Genomic DNA, 24951 nt, shown 5'->3' with positions numbered 1-24951 from the left:
CAAGATTCATTAGGTAGTTTAATTTTCTCAATAGCATTTCAAATTACATTTGATTTGTTAAAAATAATACCTGATTTGTTAATTTTATGATCACAGTAATTCAGAGATAAGCCAGTTAGATCAACCTGTGAATGTGTGGAAATCCCTTCTATGACTTTTCTGCTAAGTGGTCACTCAGTGTAAGGGGGGAAAGGGGAAGGGAGTGAGTACTTCTAATGTGCTTCTATGTGCTAGGAACTTTGCAAATATTATATCATTCAACCCTCACAGTAACCCTGGGGGATAGGTACTATTATTATCTCATTTTGACACTTAAGAAAACTGAGGCAAACAGAGGTTAAATGAACTGTCCAAGGCCATACAGCTAGTAAGTATCTGAGAATTCAGATCTTCCTGACTACAAGTCTAGTAATTAATCCGTTTATGTCACTGAGTTGCCCTAATGTTGAGAGAACTGGGGAAATCATGACATTAGTCATGCCATGGCCTCTTTTATTTTGGGACAGCTCTAAATATTAGAAAAAAAATTTCATCAAGCATCACTCTATCTCTACATTTTTAAAGCTGTTTCTTGTTTATTTGTTTTTTTTTCTCTCTTTTTAGGCAAACAGAGCAAGCATAAACATTTTTCCTGCGGCAGCTTTTCAAATATTTTCATTGGGTTATCAATGTCTTACCAGTTCTTCTTGTCTAGTTATCCTGTCCATCATCTTTTATCTATTTTCTAAGGTTATTTAATCCTTGCATATTATGGTCTCTAGTTGCCCTTGTCATTTTAGCCACCGATTCCAGTTTTAGACATTTCCATTTGTTAGGAAGGTTTTCTTTACTTAGACTACAGATCTTTCCTTGGGCAACTGACAAATCAAAGTACAATACAGTAGCTTGATTTTGCATTGATGTATCTGTGTCCATTTTATCTTAGTAGGAACTGTGTCGTATGATACCAATTTACCTTCAACTTTTAAATAGGTAATTTGAGTTTATAGAATAGGTAGAAAGGGTGATAGTCTAAGGAAATTGTGAGTATGTGAAGTTTATAAATATATATTTAAAGGAGCAGAGGAAAATTAGGAAAGTGTTTATGCATTTCTCTGACAAGTGAATTGTACATAAATGTTAGATCATAGGGATGATAGTGATGATGATGACAATGATGACAAGTATGATAAAGGTTATTGCATGATCACAAGAATGTGCAAAAGAAATGAGGCTTTTGCAATACTCAGTTGGAAGCCTTTCTTTCTCCTACACAATTCCCATTTGAATAATTAAGAATACTTAAGATACGCTGAAAGGTATATAGTCATAAAAATAATAGCAAGCATTTGAAGAATACACTAAAATTTGCAAAGTTGTTTACAAGTATTGATTATTTTCACTTAAAATGCTGTTTATAAGTATTATCTCTGAGGATGTGTGGCTCAAAAATTTAGTAAAGACTAGAGAGAAATAATAGGGGAAAGTCTGAGATTGGGTGCATATTGCTACCTAGAGATGGGAAAAGTCTATGAATTTTTAAGCTCATTTGTACTTGGGGGAGATAACATCACAAATTAGAGAAACTTGGAACCTTTTCTTGAATTGCCTGGGAAGTCATAGGGCCCAAATAATTGGTATGAAAATAGAGTGAAAAAAATAACTTTGTGCTGTCCCCTTTCCTCATTCCTCTTTTAAGTAGGAGAAAGAAGTAGGTAGGAGATTTGTGATAAGAATAAGCATAAATTCTGGGAAGTAAGATACATTTTGAGATGTTTGTTCACTTCTAGGTCTCTGTTTTGTTTTTTCTCTTTTAATAAAACTTTTTTTTCTGTGATATTATGAACCATGTGCTTGGAAAGGTGGAGTTAGTCTTAGTGAACAGAATACCCAGATCCCGAAATATTCAGTGTGAGGGCCAAAAACTAAGAGAAATGAGAAGTACCCGAAATACATTTATATTCTTTCCTTCTTCATATCATGAGGATGTGAAACACAAGATTATATATAGACTGTTATCTCTAAAGGCTCCTGTAGAAACATGAACTGAAGCGAAGTCTCCTGAATTTCTCTCTAATGAAATAAAAATGTTAATTTATTGCCCAAATTAACTCTCTCTCTCTCTCTCTCTCTCTTTCTCTCTCTCTCTCTCTCTCTCTCTCTCTCTCTCTCTCTCTCTCCCTTTGCCTCCCTCCCTTCTTTCCTTCCCCTTCTCTCATTACTTCTTCCTTCCCTCCCTTCTCTCACAGTCAGTGGAGATTGAATCTACTTCTGAATTATCTAAATGCTATGAAGTTTCTCTGACATCAAGCCTAAATTTGCTGCTTTGTAACTTTCATCCATTAAGCTTCCTTCCTTTTGAGATCATGTAGAGCAAGTCTAAACCCTCTACTAAATGACAATTCTTTAAATACTCATCACTTCTCTCCTAACTCTTCTAGTTTGCAGGTCTCCAAATCCTTCAACCATCCTGTATATGGTTGTATTGAGCAGCACTTCTCTAACCTGGCTGACCTTCTCTTGATACTATTCAGCTCATTAATAACTTTTCCTCTGTGTGTGCATTGCATACTTTGCTTAATAAATGTCCTATTTATCTGTCTCTCCATCTCTCTCTTCATCTCTCTGTCTATCTATATATTCCTACTTCAATGATTCTATATAATATGAGCTGTGGAAACAAAAGTCTAAAACAATGGGTTGGTTCAAATGTTAAAAAAACAAAAGCAAACAGCCAATAACAGCTAATTACCATCTGAGTATTGCATCTACACACACACACACACACACACACACACACACACACACACACATATGGTTCCAGCTTCTCAGAGTGAGTGAATTTTTGAGTAAATCAAGTAAAGATTTTGGCTTTATATTGACTCAGCTATGCTATACTATATTTCCTTCTTGGTTTATTTCAAATTTTAAAAACCCTCATCTAGGTCCTAAGAAATGAATTTATGACTATTAACCTAATCTTATGAAAAACTTGGAATGTTCCCAGTTACTTCTAAGATTTTATTATTCATTAAAATACAGTTACATCAGTTGCACCTTTTTGAAGGTAAGATTTCAAAATGAATTAAGTTATGAATGCTAAAAAATAGTTTGGGAAAGAAAAAACCAAGACATTAAATAAAAAAAAATGTGTGTGTTCATGTGTTCAACCTTGAAGAAAATTATTTTTTAGGATAAAACAAGTTGTTCTCTATTGTCTACCTCCATTTTGCTCTTTATTGTTAGTGCCGAGGTCAGTTAGAGTAGACAATGAGATGGTGAGATGGTGAGATGATTTAATTGGGCGTGCATGTTTGTGCATGTGTGTATGTGTGTGTGAACAAAAGTCTTAAGTGGTAAAAATCAAGGAAAAATAGTTTTAGGAACAATAACCTAGACTAAACAGACTGTCTTCACTGAGTAATCATCATTCAGACCACAGGTAACACTTTGCAAAGAAAGCTGGGAGAGATTTCTCAGTCAGCAAATCATACACACACAATCATATATCTCATATCTCATATCAAATCAGATTCTATCACCAAAGCAAAATGTGCCATATAGAGCACCAAGAGGCAAGAGAAATTACCTTTTAAAGAAAAATAGGGGGACATATGAGGGTTTAAACACTCTGGAGTAGACTGAAAATATCACAACAAAGTAATAGAAACATAAACACTTAATTTTGGCCAAGTTTAACCATCAGCTTCTGCAAGCTAACCTTGTATTATGCATTATGCCAGCACCACTCTTTTACAGACAAATATAAAGGCCTTAGCCTGGCATTGTCTCATTGAGATCCATCAGTCTTTTGGATGCAGAGGAAAGAGAGGTAACCTAATACTGAAGATTTTAAACCTTTTCCATGTTTAATTTCTCTAGGCAAGAAGATCTCACAACTCTATGGCAAGACAAAATTTTCAAATCTAGGATTTTTTTTTCCTTTTGTCATTTTAACTCTAATGATGTCATTAAAGCAGCCTGATTTCCTCTCTTTTCTTCAAATACCAATTATCATTTCCAGCTTATGCTTGGCTAGCTAAGATTCCAGAAATTGCTTGTCAGGCAACCATTATCATAGATCTGAGTTGCCTTTTTCTCATTTGAAAGCATATAAGAGAAGAATAATGAAGCTATGGTGGAAATTGTATATTATTCCTGAAACCTCATGCATCATTCCCTTTAACTTTTCTATATCCAGCATAACAAAAGCCCCCTTGACCTTGGGGGAAAAAAAAACACTCAGGAATTTTTTTGTGTTACCACTTAAAAGGTTACTTCCACAGCCCGGGACTTTTTCTTTACCAATTTAGTATCATTAATTCTCCCTTCTCACATATTTGAGGATTTTATACATACATATGAATACAAATAAACATGTATGCTCATAGGGATATGTACATATGTGTATATGTATAGAAAAGATGGCATCACATTGAATAGCATTAAAATTTTAGTTGGTTTCAAAAAAAAATGAAGAAGAGGAAAAAATTAATCTATAAAGCCAAAGCAAAAACCCTCTGATATTTCCTGGAACGGATGCATAGGTTAATTCTTTCCTAAGGAGATATGTTTAATCATTCGAAGTAATAAATGCATATTAGAGAAAAGGTTAAAGATGAATTTGTTTCCTCTGAGTCTTCCATTATGGAGATGCATTCAGGCATGCTTTTATAGTTAATGACATTAAGAAAAGTTTGACTTACATTCTGTTTCCCCACAATGTTATCAAATGGGAGTTCGGGGCTCCAAGATCCTTCTGTGAATGTGGCCCCACTGTTTCTCCTATCTGAGGAGCTGACTGACTCCTTGACAATGTCTTCAGGCAAAGTCAAGAGACTTTCCTCAGGCTGCTTTATTAAATAGGTCTCGATGTTATGTTTTCTCAAGAATTCATTTCGTTCTTTACCGTGTCCTTCCTCAACATTATAATCACCATTGAGGCAGTCCAACGTTGCTTTGGAGATGTGAATCCTCCTGCATGCACAAAACAGGAGTCAATGGAAATTCTTGATAAATGCTTTCTTGTTCCCCCATGGCAGGAATATTAGCTTTGCGCACATTTCATTTTGTTATTTTTTCCACTCAGATACAACATTTATATTGGATGTGGGGTACTATGAAGGCACTCAATTAAAAAATAATAATACCTAATATTTACATATCAACTTGAGGTTTAGAAAGTAATTTACAAATAATTTATTTTGTCCACAAAACAAAACTGGAAGATAGGTGCTATTATTGTATCCATTTTGGTGATAAGGCAAGTGAGGCAATGAGAGGTTTAATGACTTGTTCAGAGTCATACAGTCAGTAAATATCTGAAACCAGATTAGAAATCAGGTGTTCTTGACTCCAAGTCCACAATTTTATCCATTGTTCCATCTTAATCCATTTCCTTTCTGGGCCAAACCAATAACTAATATGTGATGGACTACCACAGACAGCATGAAGGCCTCTAAATAAATGGATGCATAGTTTAAATCATTTTCCAATGGAATTTAAAATATTCTTGTGTATGTGAGTTCTATAATTATTTCTTAACTTTGGATCATATTTCTATCTTTAAAATTAATTGGGCAAATAATTGTGCAAGTTATCATCACTTTTCTTGTAGCAACATTGTCATAGTGTGCATGATACTAATCTTTCTCATGTAAAAACTGCAGCTTTTAATCAGTGCAGTGAGCTGTTTTACTTGTTTTATATGTTAAATAAATATGATCAAAATACACCAATTTCTTCACAGATATCCTTCTTCTATGTAAAGCACAATATACAAGGGTCACTAGTGATGAGAAAAAAATCATGTGAATGAGTCTGGCTGGTGGAGAGACAAAGAGGAGACATTCTCAAATAGTGGATATCCCATGGTTCTTTAGAGCAAAGACATTTTTAAATTTAATTGCTTATAATAAATATATATACATACATGTGTATATGATTATAGTAGAAAGTGATAAAATATATTAATAATATACAGATTTTATGCATTCATGACTTTTTTTAAAGTTTTCCTTACATATATACATCATCTGCAATTTTCAACAGTACATCACAAATCTCCAAAAATTCCCATTTAATTATCAATGGACAATATGTGAATAATCAAAACCATGAATGTGAAACTCAAAAATATTAAGGGATGATTGTATATATGTGTGTATGTGTGCTATATAATATATAATGGACATTATATATATATATATACATATATATATACACATATATATATATATATATATGTATGTATGTATGTATAACAAATAGTCAGGTCATTTTCTATTCCATTCAGAAAAATGTTGCCTAAAAATAGCCAGAATCATTTGCTACAAAATTTAACTTTGGAATTGTATACTTGGGAATTTCCAACACCCCATAGTCTTAGAGTCTATAATTTTATAACAACATGAGTGAGATGGAAAATCTCAAACCATTTCCCTATCAAAATACTTAAATGGATATTGATTATAATTTCAGAAGAAGAGACTGTAATAAGTAAAGGTGAGGTATTTTTTATCATAGGAAATATAATATTGACTCAGAAGATGCAAATATATCCCCATTGAACTGACAGGAGACTAATAAAGTAGAGAGTCAAGAGAAAATGTCACTCTTAATGTCAAACATTGGTTGGTATTTCATTTTTATTTTCATCATTAATTTAGAAGAATGTCAGGTTTTTTGGTAAACATTTGTGATTCATTTTCTCAGGCTACTTTCCCCGTGAGAAGACTCAAACCCCTCATCACTCAATGATGATGTTATTTTGGGCATAGGCCTCAGAATGTAATGTCACATTATCTTCTCGGAGTGCCATAAGCCTTTTGTTATATACTATAGCAACCAATAACTCAATTAGTTTTTTAAAGCATCTATTACTTGTTGAGCATGTAAACACAAACAAAAGCAAAACAACCAGAATTCTGAAGGAATTTATTAGGGGATACAATATGTGTGTATAGGGGTATGCTGGTTAATTTTAACAATGAACTCTTTGAGGAAAAATCATACACAAACCCACTTAGAAGTTTAATTTGCATTATTGATGGTTTCTCCATTAATTTCTTAAGTCTAGACAATCAACAAAACAGTAAAGTTCAGCCCAGATTGTAGAATTTTCAAATTCCTAAGGTATAAATGTTCACTATATAAAATCACTGAAGAAAAACAACTGCTTGAATGCATGGGTCGAAGGGATATGGTTGGGGATGTAGACTCTAAATGAACATCCTAGTACAAACATCATGGAAATAGATTCTGATCAAGGACACAGGTAATACCCAATGAAATTGCACGTCAGCTGCGGGAAGTGTGGGTGGAGGGGAGAGAGGGAAATAAAGTGAGTACTGTAACAAAAATAAAATAATCAAAGGTATAGACAGGAGAGATCAGGGGTAGTCACAAAGGAAGGCATTAAGGGAGGTTGGGAAAGTCCTCTAGCACAAGTGGGACTTTAGGTGAAATCTAATAGAAGCCAATAAAGCCAAGATGGGGAGATGAAAAGGGAGAGCATCCCAGGTATTAAGGACAGCTGGAAGAAAACTAGTTTTGAGAACAAGTGGAGAGGAATAAGGCATTAGGCATTAGAGTTATTAAGCATAAGAAAGGTAGGGAAGGGGCAGGTTATAAAGGGCTTTAAAACCAAACAGAGGATTTTATATTTAATCTTGAAGGGGATAGGATGCCACTGGAGTTTACTGAATAAAAACTGGCATGGTTGGTTCTGTACTTTAGAAAGAGAGCTGAGTGAAGGAAATCATAGAGTGGGGGAGAGACTTGGGAAAGGAAATCCACTATCATATCCACTACAATAATCGAGGCATGAGGTGATGAGGGCTTGCACCAAGGTGATGGCAATGTCAGAGGAGAGAAGGGAGAACATTTGAAAGATGTTTGGAAGATAGTTGTTTGAGGTCTCTTCCAACTCTCAGATTGTGAGATGCTGAGGGAAGGTACCTGATAAAAATAATGACATTTTATAGCTCTTTGTGTAGGATTATCCTTACCATGTTTTATCCAGTTTAATCCTCAGAACAAGCTTGTGAGGCAGGACCTGCAGATTCTAGTATCTCCCTTTTATAGATATAGATGTCAAAGCTCAGAGAGAGTAAATGACTTCCCAGTGGTCACACAATTAGTTCACAATGACGGCGTGATTTGGGCCGAAGTATTCTTTAAATCAAGCCTCATTTTCAATACATCATGCAATGGCATTGTCCACAATTCTTCTTTTCAGTCTCTAGGTCTGGGCATCCCATTTATCAGGGGTTAAGAGAGATATATCTGGGAGAAATCTCTATACCAAGGACATATGTGTAGAAATAGAAAAGGATTAGATTAAGGGAGTGTTGTTGGGAGAGGAAAAGGCCAAAAACAAAGCCTAAGCACTAACCACAATATTAGTAAATGAGTTCATCATCTGGGGGGGGGGGTGGTGTAAATTAGTTTTTAGTTTAAAAAAGAACTATTTTGATTTCCTTTGTAATGCTATACATTTTATTTCTATTCCTTTAAAGAACAATCTGAGACAGGGTTCATAAACTTCACCAAAATGCAAAAAGGGTCCACAATACAAAAAAAGGTTAAGAATTCTCATCAAAGGGGAGAAGGAAGAATGAGTCACTGAGTGGTGAAATACCCAGAACGTTTTCCCTGGACTCACACATTTAAAGAGGGCATCGACAACTAGTTCAATCTTTCAGTAACATAGAAATAACTGAGCATCTCATTAGCATCTAGTAGTTTAAGCAGGAAGGTATCCAACACTATCTTTTCTGGGAACCCATTCTAGGTGAATTCCTCCTTGATCTAGCTCTGATCCTTTGATCTCCCCCCTGCCATAATGGCCCTAGCAGTATTCTCAAAATGTCTTGTGTTCTCCATTCAAAGCACACTTCATGAAACTTGTCCTGGGGACAAACATTTTAGACATCTTTACTTGAGAAGAAGGTGGTCAGAGTTCAAACCATATTTGACTGCCTGGTTTCCTCAATATTTTATTTTTGAGGAGGTTTACTGTGTTTTAGCTTTGAAATAGCTTTTTAGTTTTGCTTTCTAAATTTTTGAAATGGGACATTATGACAGGATAATGACCTTAATCTCTTCATTCTCTCCTGGCTAGCAAATGCTCTCTCAATTATTTATCACTTATTAGTAAGATTATACAATTAGTAATTACTTACTAATTATCAGAACCTTTTGACACCTCCAGAGAAGGGTAACTCACGTTCCCTAGAGGCAGCCTATTCTAGTACTAGATGGTCATAGTGGTCAGAATATCCTCATCTGCTGAACTCAAATATGGCTTCTTGTCTCTTCGCTCAGTTATAGTGTTCCAATCTTCTACTTTCTCTTTTAGTTGTTTTTTTTTTAAAACCCTTACCTTCTGTCTTAGAATCAATACTGTGTGTTGGTTCCGGGGCAGAAGAGTGGTAAGGGCTAGGCAATGGGGGTCAAGTGACTTGCCCAGAGTCACACAGCTAGGAAGTGGCTGAGGCCAGGTTTGAACCTAGGATCTCCAGTTTCTAGGCCTGGCTCTCAATACACTGAGCCACTCAGCTGCCCTCTATTTTCTGTTTTAGTAATAATTCCAAGACTGAAGAATGACAAGAACTCGGCACTTGGATTTAAGTGACTTGCCCAGGGTTTCAGAGCTAGGAAGTGTTTGAGTACAGATTTGAAATCTGGTCCTCCTGACTCCTGGCCTGGCATTCTATCCACTACGCTACCTAGTCTCCTTAAGAGATGGTGTAGCATCAGACTGGCTAAAATGACAAAAGGACAAAGCAATAAATGTTGAAGGAGCTGAGGAAAAAGGGGACACTAATACACTATTGGTGGATCTGTGACTGATCCAACCATTTTGGAGAGCAATTTGGAATTATTGCCAAAGAGTTATAAAACTGTATACTTCTGGGTCTGTTTTCCAAAGAGATATGGGAAAGGGGAAAAGAACCCATATGTTCCAAAATATTTATAGCAGCACTGTTTGTGGTGGCAAAGAATTAGAAACTGGGGGGATCGCCATTATTTAGGTAAAGGCTTAACAAATGGTGGCATATGATTTTGATGGAATACTACTATGCCATAAGAAATGATAAACAGACTGAAAAAAAAAAACTTGGGGAAAACTACACAAGAGAAGAACCGTGAAATGAGAAGAAGCAGGAGAAAAACATACACATTACAGAATTAATCCTGGGGGGAGGGTGTGGGGAGGGGAATGGTGAATGTTACCTCCAGAAAGTGAATAGAAAGGTGAAATATGAAAGACTTCATTTTTTATTTATATGTTGGCTACCTTGATGATATCTTTTATAATGTAGTGAGAATGAGGAAGGCCTGGGACACTAATGGAATGGAATTATAATATAGATATGGAAAAATGAGCTAAACATACAGGAGATTTGTGATTTCATTTGTGTACTATCTTCTTTTTCTTTACATATGGAAATGCTTACTTTATTTGGATAACATTTTGGGAAAAATTCCAAAAAAGCAAAAGAGATTTCACTAGGAAGGAGAAAAAGGTAAGATCAGGGTTCTTGATTGAGTCAGATCACAGTACATTGGGAAAGAAAGGCAGGGTGTATTTAGGAAATAATGAGCAACTTTGGCATTTCTCAGATTCTTCATTCTATAATATTTTTCTTGCTTTGGTAATGCCACCATTTGCCTGGTAGCTAGGTCACAATGCGTAGAGTACTTGACTTGGACTCAGGAGACTGGAAGTTGAAATCTGACCTTAGACACTTACTGCAAGTATAACCTTAGAGAAGTGACTTAACCTTTCTGCCTCAGGTTTCTTATCTATAAAATAAGAATACTAATAGCACCTACCTTTCAGAGCTGTTGTGAGGATAACATGAGAAAATAATTTACTTAATAATAATAATATTTAAAAATAATTAATTAAGCTTTCCAAAATCTTTGAAGTGCTACATAAATGGCAATGAAAGGACTTGCGAAGACTGGATTTGGCTATCTCCTGATTGTAACAATGAAGATACTTTGCTCTTCCTTGATTGTGAAGATTAAATTGTAATCCCCTGTCTATTTCTAGATTTGAATCCCCAAAGTGTAAACACAGTACTTAAAGTTGAGTATGGAGATCTATACATTTTATATTTTAACCACAAAAAGGTGTGAACATCCATTTCATACATTGAGTGGGAGGTCTGTGACCCACGTGTGAAAGAGTGGGCAGTCCTGGAGTGGAGCATAGGCTGTGATTGGTAGACGTAAAAATTTGGGGGAAATGACACAAGAGAAAAAGGTCTTGAAAAGTGGAAAAAGAGACACACAGAGGACAGACACTCGGACTCAGAGTGAAGAGAGACTTGGAGTGAAGAGACACTTGGAGTGAAGAGGGATACTTGGAGTTTGAAGGAGACACACTTGGAGTGGAGCCTGCTGGAGTTGAGGCTAAAAAAGAATCTACTGATTGAACTGACAACGTGGTGAGTATAAAGGCTGACTTCCTTCCTTGCCCTTTCTGGAGACATGAGCCTCTGGAAAAGGCCCATTGTCTTAAGACTCTTTTCCCCTGGCTGGGGCCTTAGAATTTCTACCTGGCTCAGAGGAAGCTGGAGCTCTATCACTCTCTCTGTCTCTCTCTGTCTCTCTCTCTCTGTCTCTCTGTCTCTGTCTCTGTCTGTCTCTGTCTCTGTCTCTGTCTCTGTCTCTGTCTCTGTCTCTGTCTCTGTCTCTGTCTCTGTCTCTCTCTCTCTCTCTCGTAATATCTTCCCTCTATTGTAAAAATAAACTACCATAAATTACATTTTACTTTATTTTATTATTTATTTTATTACATTTTGGGATTTAGAAATTAAACCCCTGGAGACCAATTAAATAGTCAGTCCAACCACATAATTAACATACCAAAACTATTAATTATATATGCATTAATTTTTTCAATTGTACAGTTTTTGCTCTTCCTCCAACTTTCCTTACCACTAAAAAATCTTCTCCCCAAACTAACAAACACAGTAAGAACTTAATACATTTTTATTTAGTTGTATTGATTGGAATTTGGTGGGATATCTCATTCAATAGAATTAAATTCAATGAAATTTAGTTCGATCAATATTTTTAATATAGCCATAGGGGATATGAAAATAAGAATGAAAGCTAAATGACATGTATCATGAATAAATATAAAACACATATCAAGCCATTTTCAGAGAGAAGAAAGCAGGAACAACTAGAATGAGGAAGGGTTAGACAAGAAAGATATTTTCTAATAAGGGGCATTTACATTTAGCCTAGTAGAGGGAGCTAGATATTATAAAAAGTAGAGGGGAAGACAGAGGGCACTTCAACTTATTAATTAGTAAATCAAATATATACAGTGATCTACACACCAAAAGTTATTCTCTAATGATTTGAATGTTTGTGGTATTATTCCCATCACCTTTGCCACCACTTCACTCCTCAAGAAGGTTTAAGGAGGGTAGTGAGTGTGTCTTATTCATTTTTGATTTTATATGAAATATATCCTACTCTATATATGAAATATATCTTCTCTCCCCTTGGTAGTATATAATATACTGCCTTGCCCATAGTGGTAACTCAATAAATATTAAATATATCAAATTGAATTTAAGTAGTCAAGAACTGAATAAATGAGCTCACTATAAAAAAAAAATTGTTAAATGTTTCAGGCCACTTTAATTCATTCCTACTTCCTATTTGGGATGTTATTAAAGTAATACAGAATAGGTCTTTCAAGATACTTTAAAGGATTCTAGTTCCAGTGAAGAGTTGAGGGTCTGAATTATTTTGACTGGTTGTGTAAATAACCTCATAGTATGATTAAGTGTCTCCTTTGGGCTATACAGCTATGTATAAGATATACAAGACATATACAGACATATTCAAAATGAAGAAAGCTTTTGCTGATCCTTCCCATATTGAAATCTTTTGGGGCACTCATTTGGTCTCTGTTATACCTCTACAGATAAAAAATTTAATAGGATTTTTTAGGCATTTATCTCTTCCCTCCTACTAGAGTGCAACACTGATGGCAAATGTTATTTCATTTTCCCAGCCCTTGGTACACAAGTGGCCTTTAAGAGATATTTGTGGAGCAAAATTGAATTGGAATTTCTTAAGTATCCATGACAATAAAGAATTAATATATTGGTCTTCATAGAGAAGTAAATGAATACTAATAAACCATAAAATATAGTTCACTATATATTAAATTTGTTTTATTAGCCAATTTGAAAGTCAATTCTTTTTATTCCCTCCCCATTTTATTCCCTATACCAAAGTAAAGAAGACATGAAATCTTGATTTGCTTTCCCCCTCACCCCCACCCTTTTTTAAAACCCTGTGCGATTATTGATGCTAGTGGCATGTTAACAAATGGATCTCCAAAAAAGTGCAGAATTATTACTATGGTTTTTTTTTTTCACTTTCTTAAAGAAGATTGGGGGGTTAGCAAACTATAGCCCCTTTGACCCAGGTCAAAGTTTTTTATCTGAGGCAAATGAGGTGAGCATGAAGTGGTGGCATAGTAAAGCTTTCTTAGAGGAAAAAAGGGTACAAAGGGTAATGGGAGGCTGATGGCAGTAGAAAGTGGCAGTAGAGTGGAGGGGGAGGAGGAGGAAGGGAGATTTAGGAGGGAGCCTGAAAACAGTGGATGGCTATGTGTCACCACTGCAATGGAGAGGAGGGAAATCTGTTATAGGGTAGTTGTCTAGGATGATGTAATCTATGTTACCTCTATTGGTTCAGGTGAGTTACTTGAAGTTCACTGGATGATCCTGAGGGGGTTGGGATTCTTGGTCTCTGGGGATGGGAAGCACTCAGGCCTAATGGTCAGTGATGTAGGAGGTCAATTGTCTAGGCCTGACAGGGAAGTGTTGGTGTCCTGTCCAGTTTTACTGGAGCTCTGTCTCATGGTTTGGACAGGTGCCCAGGGGATGGGGTATCCTATTGGTTGCAGCAGGGATTGGAGAAAGGGTGGCTTTGGTCCCTATCAAAACCTTTAACTTCTGTCTTAGGACCAGTACTATGTATTGGTTCAAAGATAGAAGAGCAGGCAAAAGAGCAGTACAGGCTGGGTAACTGGGGTTAAGTGACTTGCCCAGAGTCACAGTGTTAGGATGTATCTGAGGCCAGATTTGCAACTAGGACCTCCCATCTCTAGGTCTGACACTCAATCCACTGAGCCATCTAGCTGCCTCTGACCCCTCCCCTTTTAAAAAAAAAACTCTTGGGCAAAAGACATTATGTATATTCAGTGTCCTGTAAGTCCATAAAGTAGATATGAGCCTATGACTTAAAAATCGTAGCCTTCCCAAAATGGTGTTCACTGGCAATAGAGAAGCCACTGACAGTAATGAAATATACATAGTGACCTACAGAAATTGAATTCCTGAGATTCAAAAGGCAAATATTTTCTTAGTTCCTCTTCTTCTTCCTCTTTTCTTCTTACATGAATACCAAGTTTTCTATTCTTTCCAAATGAGGAAATTTGACAATCTTAAGGTAGGATATATTTCATATATTGTCAATTTTTGGTCAACTTTATGATCTTGGATGTTGTTGTTTCAGAAGAAAAGCAGGATTAATCAGCAAAGAAGCAATGCTCTACACTGACTAGCATTCCCTAGGTAAGACCATCTAAAGCTCTTGGATGTTAGTTGTACTCATAAAGTCCTTCTTCAGCTTTTTGAAATGAAAACTTATGCTCATTATGGTCTCAGTATGATGAATCTCATTGTATTCTAGTTTTCAGAAAGTCAGTCATCCATGGACTCTGTCTGTATAGCTAGAGAGAAACAAAATAAATTTCTCTTAAGTCCTCCAAAAAACCAGTGCTAATCCTCTATAACCATAGTTCCTCTGATTGACAAGGCAGCTGTTGATCTAAATGCTTTATTAACCAGAATATTCCATGCTTGAACCATGACTTTAAAAGAGCTGTTCCTGATAATCCCCTCTAGGATGAGGTAACAAAATATGTTATTTTGGAGACTCAATTTCAAAGAAACTCCAATTAGAACTGGACATTTGCATTATGGAGGAAGAACATAGACTCTGGAATGGGGAATTTTTTTTTCTCTTAGAATATCAGGGTAAATGAGAGGGGGTTGTATGAAAATAAAATGTTAGTTCATACATACATACCACACCTGAGAACTGTTATGGAGAATAACAATCAGAGGAATTCTATTATTTTAATCATATAAAAAAGACCAAATACCACTATTGATGCTGTGATTAGGCTATCATAGAATTTATGGATTGAAAAAGGGTTCCAAAGATCACCAAATCCATTCTACTTTGGAACATTACCAACAGTTTTGCCATCTAGACTTCAATATGGTAGTCAAGTAGAATAATACAATCGCAAAAGATGTTTTAACAAAATGTTTGAAAGAAAAGGGGATATCTGGTCAACTTTAAATTATCTAGGAATGCAATTAAGTATCAAATTCTTTTTCTTATTAGCACTAGAAGTAGAGAAATCCCACCAGAGCCCCAGAAAGTCTGTGATCACTTAGCAAGTAACTATAATGTAATTTTAGTATGTCAAGTGTGACAGAGGCTGGCACATAAGAAAAGTGCCAGGCTGAAGAGTGTGTGGATCTTATCACATTGATGGGGGATGGGCCCCAGGAGATGGGAATCTTGAGGAGCAGAAGATTATGGCTGGTAGAGGAGTTGGTCTCCAAGTCAGGAGAAGCTGAAGAGAGAAGTTTGAATAAGACTTTCTCCTGAGGGTTACCCACTTTTTCCTGCTTGTGACTGGAAATCCTTGTCCCCCAATACTTCCCAATTGAAAAGACTCAGAGAAGAGAAACCTGATAAAAGGCAATTTGAATCTCTGTCAGACTTTACCTCAACTCCTGTTGCCCTGGGTCTGAACTGTGGCCATGGGGCCAAACCCAGGGTAGATCAACCTGACTTCCTCTCAGGGGGCTTAGGCTGCCAAGGCCTGAGTTCCCCCCAAACTCGAGGAGGGAGGAAAAGGGTTTTAGATAGAGACAGGGATCCCCTTTATCCCATGTTCCTTTCTCATTCTTTCCCTGCCACTTATTCCTTTGTATTACCCTGACTGAGTAGACATTAAAGTAGTTATATTTTCCCAAGTTGTGAATTAAGTGTGAGTGAACAGATCAAGGGGAGAGACATCTTCCTAAGAAGAAACCTTTTGGTCTCTCAGTGGAGGGAGGACAAGAGGAACAAGAGCAAATCTGGGAGAGCAGACATAGCTAAGGAGGGAAGGTAGAAGGGGAAAAATCTTCAAACCCCTTCTCCTCTCTCTGAGCCAACCCTAAACATCAGCTGTCCTCTCCTTACCATCCCTAAACCTTTCTTCTATTATATTAGCTGTCTCCCCTCAACCCTGCTTTGAGTAGAGAGGCTTCCATTCTTGTTCTCTCTATATGTACTGAAAGACTTAAACCTTGATTACATCCAAATCACTTTTCAATTACACAAGTCAGCATGTAATTGGGTCACTGAAGGAGAAAAATAAGTTACTATTACTGATGATGAAGACTAGGCTTAATCTGTATAATATACATAATAGGAAAGAGATGATTAAACCAAAGAAATTCTTTGTGGTTTAGGAAAAGATTCAGCATCACTGTAGGGGGATCCTAGAGAAGACACCCCTTTAAACTGATGTCTCTCTTTGGTGAACTGTTTGTGTGAAGGTAGACAGTAAGCAATTGTGATACATCTGCATCTCCCCATCTCAGATTACTGGTGTGTGATTGTTTATATTGATGGTTTGTTGATAAATATTTAACATCTGGATTTCCAAAAAAAGTGCAGAAAACACACTTTTAAATTTAATCTGAATTATTAATATTTCTCTATTACTTTCTTAAAGTAGATCGGAGTTAGCAAATTATAACCCCTTTGTCCTGTTTTTTTTTTTTAAACCTTTACATTTTGTCTTAGAATCAATACTATATGTTGGTTCCAAGACAGAAGAGCAATAAAGGCTAGGCAATTGAGGTCAAGTCACTTGCTCAGACAGCTAGGAAGGTTTTGAGGCCAGAATTGAATGCAGGACCTCCTCTCTCCATCTCATTCACTGAGCCATGTAAGCTCCTATTCCCTTCATCCTATTTTAACCATTCTTAGTTCACAGGCTAGAAACAGAGTAAGGTTCAGGGTTTAGTTTGCCAATCTCTGATCTAGACAATAGAGAAAACAATAAATCAAGCCCTGATTTGTAGTATTTGATGATTTCCAAAGTATAAAAGCCCACACAGAAATTTTAACAATTGATTATCATGAACTAATTTGAGCTGCTCCCTTGGAGCAGGAATTCAAGTATCAGAAAAGTGAAGATGTCATTCTCTGGCAACTCCAAAGGAAGCCAGGTCATCTCTCTGAGGTGGCAATTGTTCTGAAACTTTTCCCTAGGATGAAGTTGTGAATTTCATTAGATTGTTGGCTCCCTGAAGGCTAGATTTTTAAAGAGTTCTTTAATTAGCACAGTACCTGGAACAATCGTAAGTGCTTAATAAATGTCTGTTGACTGGACACATATTCCAATGAACGAAAAAATACCATATAAGAATAATATTTCAAATAATTTTCTGCTTTACTAGGGCATTTCAGCACAAAAAATAAAATACTGTATTAATGTGACACATTTCAAATAAACCACTCAAAGAATAAAGTCAGCTTTGGATCAAATTCATTCTAGGGTGAAGTAAAGTGAGAGGCATGTGGCAGGTGAGTGAAAGGGTAAGAAATTTATGCTATTCAGATATAACAGACTGCCAATAACATTCAACAGAGACTGAAATCTAGGTTTTTAGGAAGGGTTTTGGGAAGGTTGTTCTGGAATATATTCAAGGTGTTCTGGAAGGTTGTTCTGGAACATATTCTGTCTATGACAAGATCAGTCTTAGACAGAATATGTTCCAGAACTCCTTGCTCCCACCTAATGACCAACAACTTAAGCAAAGAACTCAGATACACAGAATTTAACAAACGGGACAACGAACATTTGAATACCAAACATCAAGAGTTCGCTCATACAGATCTCTTACATGAAAATTTTTAACAGGCACTATTTCTTTGTTTAGTGGCTAATTGGCTTTACCACAAACTACCTACAAGTCATTCATGTCAAATCAGGTCAATGGGAATCTATTGAATGCCTTTTATGTACCTCTGAATGAGAATTTTCAAAATTTTGGCTATGTATTTGGTTTTTTTAAATTATAAGACAAGGATAAAAATAAACAATGAGGGTCATTGGGCAGCTTACCCGGGTATTCCACCTGATTCTAGCTTATTGGCGATGTCCACGTCCCATGACCAAACATCAAACTGCCACTTCCGAAGACCCAACACTCCACAAAGTACCGATCCAGAATGGATGCCTATCCGCATGTCAATGTCATGCTTTGTCCTTGACCTAACATACCTGTTCAGAAAAGTCAACACACACATATTAGGAAGAGAAGAAATTCATTCTCAGCATCAGTGTGCTGTTGGAGCCCTTATGAAGAGCTGAGGAACATGTGAAAACAAAAAATGATAAGAAAGATGACCTCTATTTTTTCTGTGTTTTCTCATATGAGGGAGAATGGAAATATAAATAGCACAGAACAGGTGAAAAAGACAAGCACAGACAGTGAAATTAAAACTAGTAAATGGAAACCTTGGGTTTTCAGTAGAAAAGATGCTGAATTTTGAATCAGGTTTTTTTCAGTAGTTTTTCAGTTATGTCCAACTCTCTATGACCTCATTTGTTGTTTTCTTGGCAGAGACACTTGGATAGTTTCCCACTTCCTTCTCCAGCTCATTTTACAGATGAGGAAACAGAGACAAACAGAGTTAAGTGACTTTCCCGGGGTCACAAAACTAAGAAGTATATGAAGTCAACTTTGAACTCAGGTCTTCTTGACTTTAGTAGCAATACTCTATCACTTAGCCACCTGGACACCTGGCTTGGGCAATTTTGTATTTGTGTGATCTTTGGCAAGTCACTATTCTTTCTTGACATCATTTTTTTTCAATTGTAAAAAGAGTAGGGTGTAGGATGGAGAGAGGTTAGAATACCTTTTATCCAAAAAATTGAAGATGAATTAAAACTCAATTCCTAATCAAAGCATTCTACATTAATTCATTTATTCATATATACAAAAATAATTTAGAGGATACAGTCCAGAAAGGAGTGGGCACTCAGTATTGTGGCATTTAATGATAGGGTAAAGGAATGAAGGATTTCTAACCTATAAAAGAATATTTAGAGGGGGGAAAGTTAAAAGCATTTATGTTAAATATACTATGTACCAAGCACTGTGGTAAATGCTTTTTTTATAACTATTATGTTGGTTGATCATCACAACAATCCTGCAAGGTAGGTGCTATTATTACCCTTATTTTTTATTAAACCCTTCTTACCTTCCACCTTAGAATCAGTATTGTGTATTGGTTCCAAGTCAGAAGAATAGTAAGAGGTAGGCAATCAGGGTTAAGTGGCTTGCTGAGGGTCACAAAGCTGGGAAGTGTCTGAAGTCTTATTTAAACTCAGGGCCTCCTTCCTCCAGGCCTGGCTCTCCATCCACTGAGCCACCTAGTGGCCCCTGTATTATCCCTACCTTTACAGTGGAGAAAACTGAGACAAAGAAATGTTAAGTAACTTGCCAGTTAGTGTCTGAAGACAAATTTGAACTCAGTTCTCCTTAATTCTAAGGCTAGAGTAGTCAGATCAGGGATTTAGAACTATCAGAGTCCTTAGATAGCATTTAGTCCAGTTCTTTCATAATACAGATGAGGAAAATGAAATCTTTAAAGGTGAACCGATGTTTCCAAAGTCTCCTCAAGAAGGGGCAGCTGGGTAGCTCAGTGGATGGAGAGCCAGGCCTAGAGATGGGAGGTCCTAGGTTCAAATCTAGCCTCAGACACTTCCCAGCTGTGTGACCCTGGGCAAGTCACTTGACCCCCATTGCCTAGCCCTTACCACTCTTTTGCCTTGGAGCCAATACACAGTATTGACTACAAGAAGAAGGTAAGGGTTTAAAAAAAATACTGACCAGGTGACATTGGGCAAGTCACTTGACCCCCATTGCCTAGCCCTTACTGCTCTTCTTCCTTGGAACCAATACACAGTATGGACTCCAAGATGGAAGGTAAGGGTTTAAAAAAAACAAAAAAACAAAAAAACAGTCTCCTCAAGAGTACATAACAGAGAATGGATTTGAAATCAGGTACACTGACTACAGATTCAGGTTTGTTTCTTTTCTTTTTCTTTTCTGATTTAATAGTTTTCTTTGCTTAAGGCTATCACATAGAAATAATAGCAACTGGCCATAAGATATAGTTTAAACTCTATATTGCTTTAAATAAAGTATCTCATTTGAGCCTAACCACAACCCTGTGAGAGAAGCACTATAGGTACTATCCCCATTTTACAGATGAGAAAATAGAGGCCAAGAGAGGTTAAATGACTTCCCATATCTAGCAAATATCAGAAAAAATATTTAAACTTAGACCTTTCTTGGCTTTCCATTACAATTCTTTTTGCATCATTATGTGCTAACTCTCGGAGGGAAGAAACAGTAGAATTCCTTTATCTAGTTCAAAAAGTTACATAAGTTACAGTTGATAAAATCATAGTGGATCTATTCCCTTCTTTCCACTTCCATTGAAATTTCCTTAGACCAAACCCTATTGCATTAGCCTTCTCTGTCTCTCTGTAACATGGTTCTTCTTCACTCTATCCTCTACATGTCCTTCAAAGCAATAGTTCTAAAGTGCTGCCTGACCATGTCGTGCCTCTACTTAACCATCTTCTGTGACTCTCTTTTGCCTTCAGGTAAAAATTCAGATTCTTGTTTGTACTTAAACTTCTTCACAATCTGGCTCCAGTTTCTCTTTCGGAGCTGTTTACCCAGGATTTCCTCCTGTGAACTCCGTGTTCCAGCCAGACTGCCCTGCTTGCAGTTCCTCCTAGATAACCTGGCATCTCTTTGCCCAAGGCTGAAATGTTCTCACCTCTCAAAATTGTCAGTTTCACAGAAGGCCTTAGTTCCCGATCAGGCCTCCATGCATTATTCGGTTTTCTTACCTAGTAGTATAATGGAAGGTCCTTCATCAATTCAATAAACATGAATTAAATACCTACTATGTGCCAGGAAGTGTGCCAAGAACTGAGGACACAAATAAGAAAACAGTTCCTTCTCCCAAGGAACGTACCATCTAATATAGGAGGACAAACCCAAAAGGAAGCAGGAAAGGGAGTTTGGGAAGCAGGGGTGGTCATTTTTTTTCAGACCAAGCAGAATAGCAAATAGAAGATGGAGAATTGGAAAGTCAGTATCCTGCCCTCTTTCAAGGTAAGCTTTGCGAGGAGTTTAGTGATCCATCCTTCAGTCTTCCTATCATGAAGCAGAGGAACCTAAGAGAGTGGGGAAGGTGCTGAGTGTCCTAGGCTGAGTTAAAAAGTATAATCATGAGCTTTCAAGTGATCAGCTTATCCCAGGAGGGGCAACTTATTCCATGGAGTCGAAATCAGGCTAAATTGGAGATAAAAAGTGGAAAGTGGAGAGTTCCTTGAGGGCACAGAATATCTGATTTTTGCATTTGCATTCTCGACACCTAGTAGGTGACAAGCATATAACATGTGCCTAAAATATATATATATATATATATATATATATATATATTTATATACATATAAATATATATAAAAACCTCACTCACTGATTGATTGAGGCAGATTTGGGCATAGAATTTTAGGCAGCATTAAGAAAGTCAAAGCTTCCAGGAATAGGAAACTATAAATCTTTTGTACTCTGCCTTGGCAGGACCAAATCTGGTACACTCTGTTCAAGTCCATTCAAGGCACAACAATTTAAGAGGAATAATGCCAACTTGGAGAGTGTCCAGAGGAGACCAACCATGATTGGTCATAAGCCTATGTCATATGAGGATAGACTGAAGAAATCGGGAATGCTTAACACTAAGAAGAAAAGATTCAGGAGAGACATGACAACTATTTTAGACTTATTTTAAAATGTGGTATATGATGATGATGGGATATTATTGTACTAACAAGGAAGGATGAACAGGATGATTTCAGAAAGATCTAAATGAACTGATGCAGAATGAAAAAAGCAGAACCAGGAGGATACTATATACAGTAAGAACAATATTGTGGAAATGTGATAGACTTAGCTATTTTCGGCAATACAATGATCCAGGACAATTCTGAGGGACTTATGACAAAGAATGCTATCCATCTATGGAGAAAGAACTGTTGGAGTTGGAATGCAGATGAAAGCTTGTTTGGGTATATGTTTGGTGGTTCTGATTATTCACTTACAAAAATGAACAATATGGAAATATGTTTTGCAATGATAACACATGTAAAACTCCCCAAAAATATAAAAAAGTTTTAAAAAACTTTTAAAAATAAGAATTATTGTTGTTCAGTCATGTCTGACATTTGGAGTTTTCTTAGTAAAGCTAATGAAGTGCTTTGCCATTTCCTTCTCTAGCTCATTTGACAGATGAGGGAACTGAGGCAAATAGGGTGTGAACCTTAAAAATTCCCAGACTCTACTTCATAAGATTGGATTAAGACCATTCCCCATTTGGGCAGTGAACTCTACTTAGATCAGGAATGTGAGAACTCTACTTCACCTACTTAAGTCTGCCCTAGGGGAAGATAAAGTTGTAAACTCTTTTCTGAACAATGAAAAATACTTAAACCCATACTTATAATAAGGCAAAAAGTTCTTAAAATAAGTACCTATGAAGGTCAAGCAACCTGTGAATTTACAAGGAACAAAGAGCTGAGAAACTTACTCAGAGCTTCCCTGGTGTGAATTACTCAAAAATTTACACCTTCTTAGGTGTAGACTAATAATGGTCTGTCCTTTGAAAAACGTCTACTGTGATTGGTAGATGGAAGAAGTTAGGGGAGGTGACATAGGAGAAAATTCCCTATATAAGGAGATGACAGGCTCTTAAAAGAAAGACCAGTCTCTAAGGAGGCTGTTGGGAGAGAGCTCTGGAAACAGGCTCTTGGGACAGTCTCTTGAGGACAGTCAGAAGAATCCCTCTCTGGAGAAGGATGGCTGAACTGGTGTCTATATTCTTGCTTGGACAGATCTTGTGGTGAGTGATTAAGGACTGACTGATCTCTCTCCTAAGACGCAGGTCTAGACCTTTCGGCTAAGGCCCTTCATACTTATTCCTTTCTTATTCTCTCTCACTTTCATCAAATCCTCATTTGTAATTAATTAAAATCTCTATAAAACCCATTTGACTTGGGTATATTTGAATAATTGGGAATATTTCCCTGGCGACCACCTTATGTTTGATTTAAAAACAAAACACTGTAGTGAAAACAAATTTCCTGCGGTCACAACTTACTCATCCACTCTTTTAGCAGCCACAACCATTTTAATTATTACAGTTTATGACACCAACTATTTTATTCACTACAAGGGTTAAGTGACTTCAGGGTCACATAGGTAGTTAGTGTGTGAAGGTGGATTTGAATGGAGGGAGAGGAGTCTTCCTGATTTGCCAGTCCAAGTTCAGAGCTACACTACTACTGCACTACCTAGCTACCTTTAGAAAGATTAGACTTGCTCAGTTTGGTCACAGAGAGGGAGAACTAGCGTCAATGGGTGGAAGCTGCAAAGATTAAAGTGAAGAAAAAGTTTCTTATAAGAGTTGTCCCAAAATATAATGATCTGCCATGAGAAGTGGCAACCTCTTCCTTAAAGGTCTTCTACTTGGGACTAGATGACTTCTCATAAAGAAAACTATTTTGAGGATTCCTCTTTGCATAGAGGTTGTACCAGATGGTTGCTGGAATCCATTCCAAATCTAGGTTTTGTAATTCTGCTCCATTGCTGAAGGTTTACAAGGGGAGATTAGATTACCTCCTGTCAGAGACATTTTGCAAGGGATTTCTTATTTGTGGTCTGATGTGCCTCAATTTTGGGATTTCTTATCTCTTCATAACATGTGTGAAACACTGTTTTAGCTGGTGGAGAGGATAAGTAAAGATATGAGACATCCAGATGGCCAAATGGATAGAGAATTTGATGTGGAATTAGGAAGACCTATGTTAAAATCCTGTCATAGATAAACTTACTATCTGCGTGACCCTGGGCAAGTCACTTAATCTCCATTAGTCTCAGATTGCTTTTCTGTAAAAATGGGGCTATTGATAGCATTTACCCTCAGGATTCTTTTGAGGCTCAAACAATAATATTTGCAAAACACTTTGTAAGCAATACTTTATATACCTGTTGGATATTGTTATTATTATAAAGGCAAAATATTTTCAAAGAGTTTATAGTACAGAAAGATAAGGCATGTACTCCAGAAGAATAAGTGAATGAAATGAATAAGACAAGGTACAAGTACAGTCTACTCCCAACTTCCTCATTTACTGCCTGTCTTATTTGGCTGACATTAACCTTCCTTGGTGGCCTTTAAGCTCCTAGCTCTAAATATATATATTTTTGGAAATATTGAATATGATATCATATGAAAAGAGATAAAAAAGATGAAAGAACATGAATGGGAAGGAAATGAAAATGGAAATCTGGATAACATTAAACTCAATAGGTCATTAATATTAGTTAGAACATTTTAATAGGAGATTGAGGCAAATTGGACAACATAAGAAATATAATATCATGAGGAAATATAATTGTGTGAAGTAACTGCTGCTGCTTCTTTATAGTAAGTTTGAGATTTGAAAGAAGTGAATAACGGATAGGAAATTATTTCCAAGCTAATTAATTATTCACATTGACCCTTTATGGAAGTCACGTGTTGTGATTGGTCAGTCTTAAAAAGCATTTTACAAACACTGAAGAGGGAATATTGCCTGGCTGTTCTCTGGAATGTAGTGGACTAAATGTTTCTTTGTGTGAACCAAAGACAAATTGCTGTGCTCTCATCAACACTTTAATGGTGGTTCTGGGAATAGGAAAAATTATTCTATCTTTT

General features: G+C 36.6%; 1 protein-coding gene across 2 annotated transcripts in view; it reads right to left on the bottom strand.

Annotated features, from left to right (window-relative positions):
- Nucleotides 1-24951, bottom strand: part of ADCY8 (adenylate cyclase 8) — a 382696-nt gene that overhangs the window by 139485 nt on the left and 218260 nt on the right. For both annotated transcript variants that reach the window (XM_007488342.3, XM_007488343.3), the window contains exons 6-7: nucleotides 18233-18391; nucleotides 4686-4956 (exon numbers count right to left, since the gene is read on the bottom strand). In XM_007488342.3, coding sequence (XP_007488404.1) covers nucleotides 4686-4956; nucleotides 18233-18391 — 430 coding nt within the window. The remainder of the gene's footprint in view (nucleotides 1-4685; nucleotides 4957-18232; nucleotides 18392-24951) is intronic.

Source organism: Monodelphis domestica, chromosome 3 (genome assembly GCF_027887165.1).
Source record: "Monodelphis domestica isolate mMonDom1 chromosome 3, mMonDom1.pri, whole genome shotgun sequence".
In the NCBI taxonomy this organism is placed as follows: Eukaryota; Metazoa; Chordata; class Mammalia; order Didelphimorphia; family Didelphidae; genus Monodelphis; species Monodelphis domestica.
This window is presented reverse-complemented; position numbering and strand designations above follow the sequence as displayed.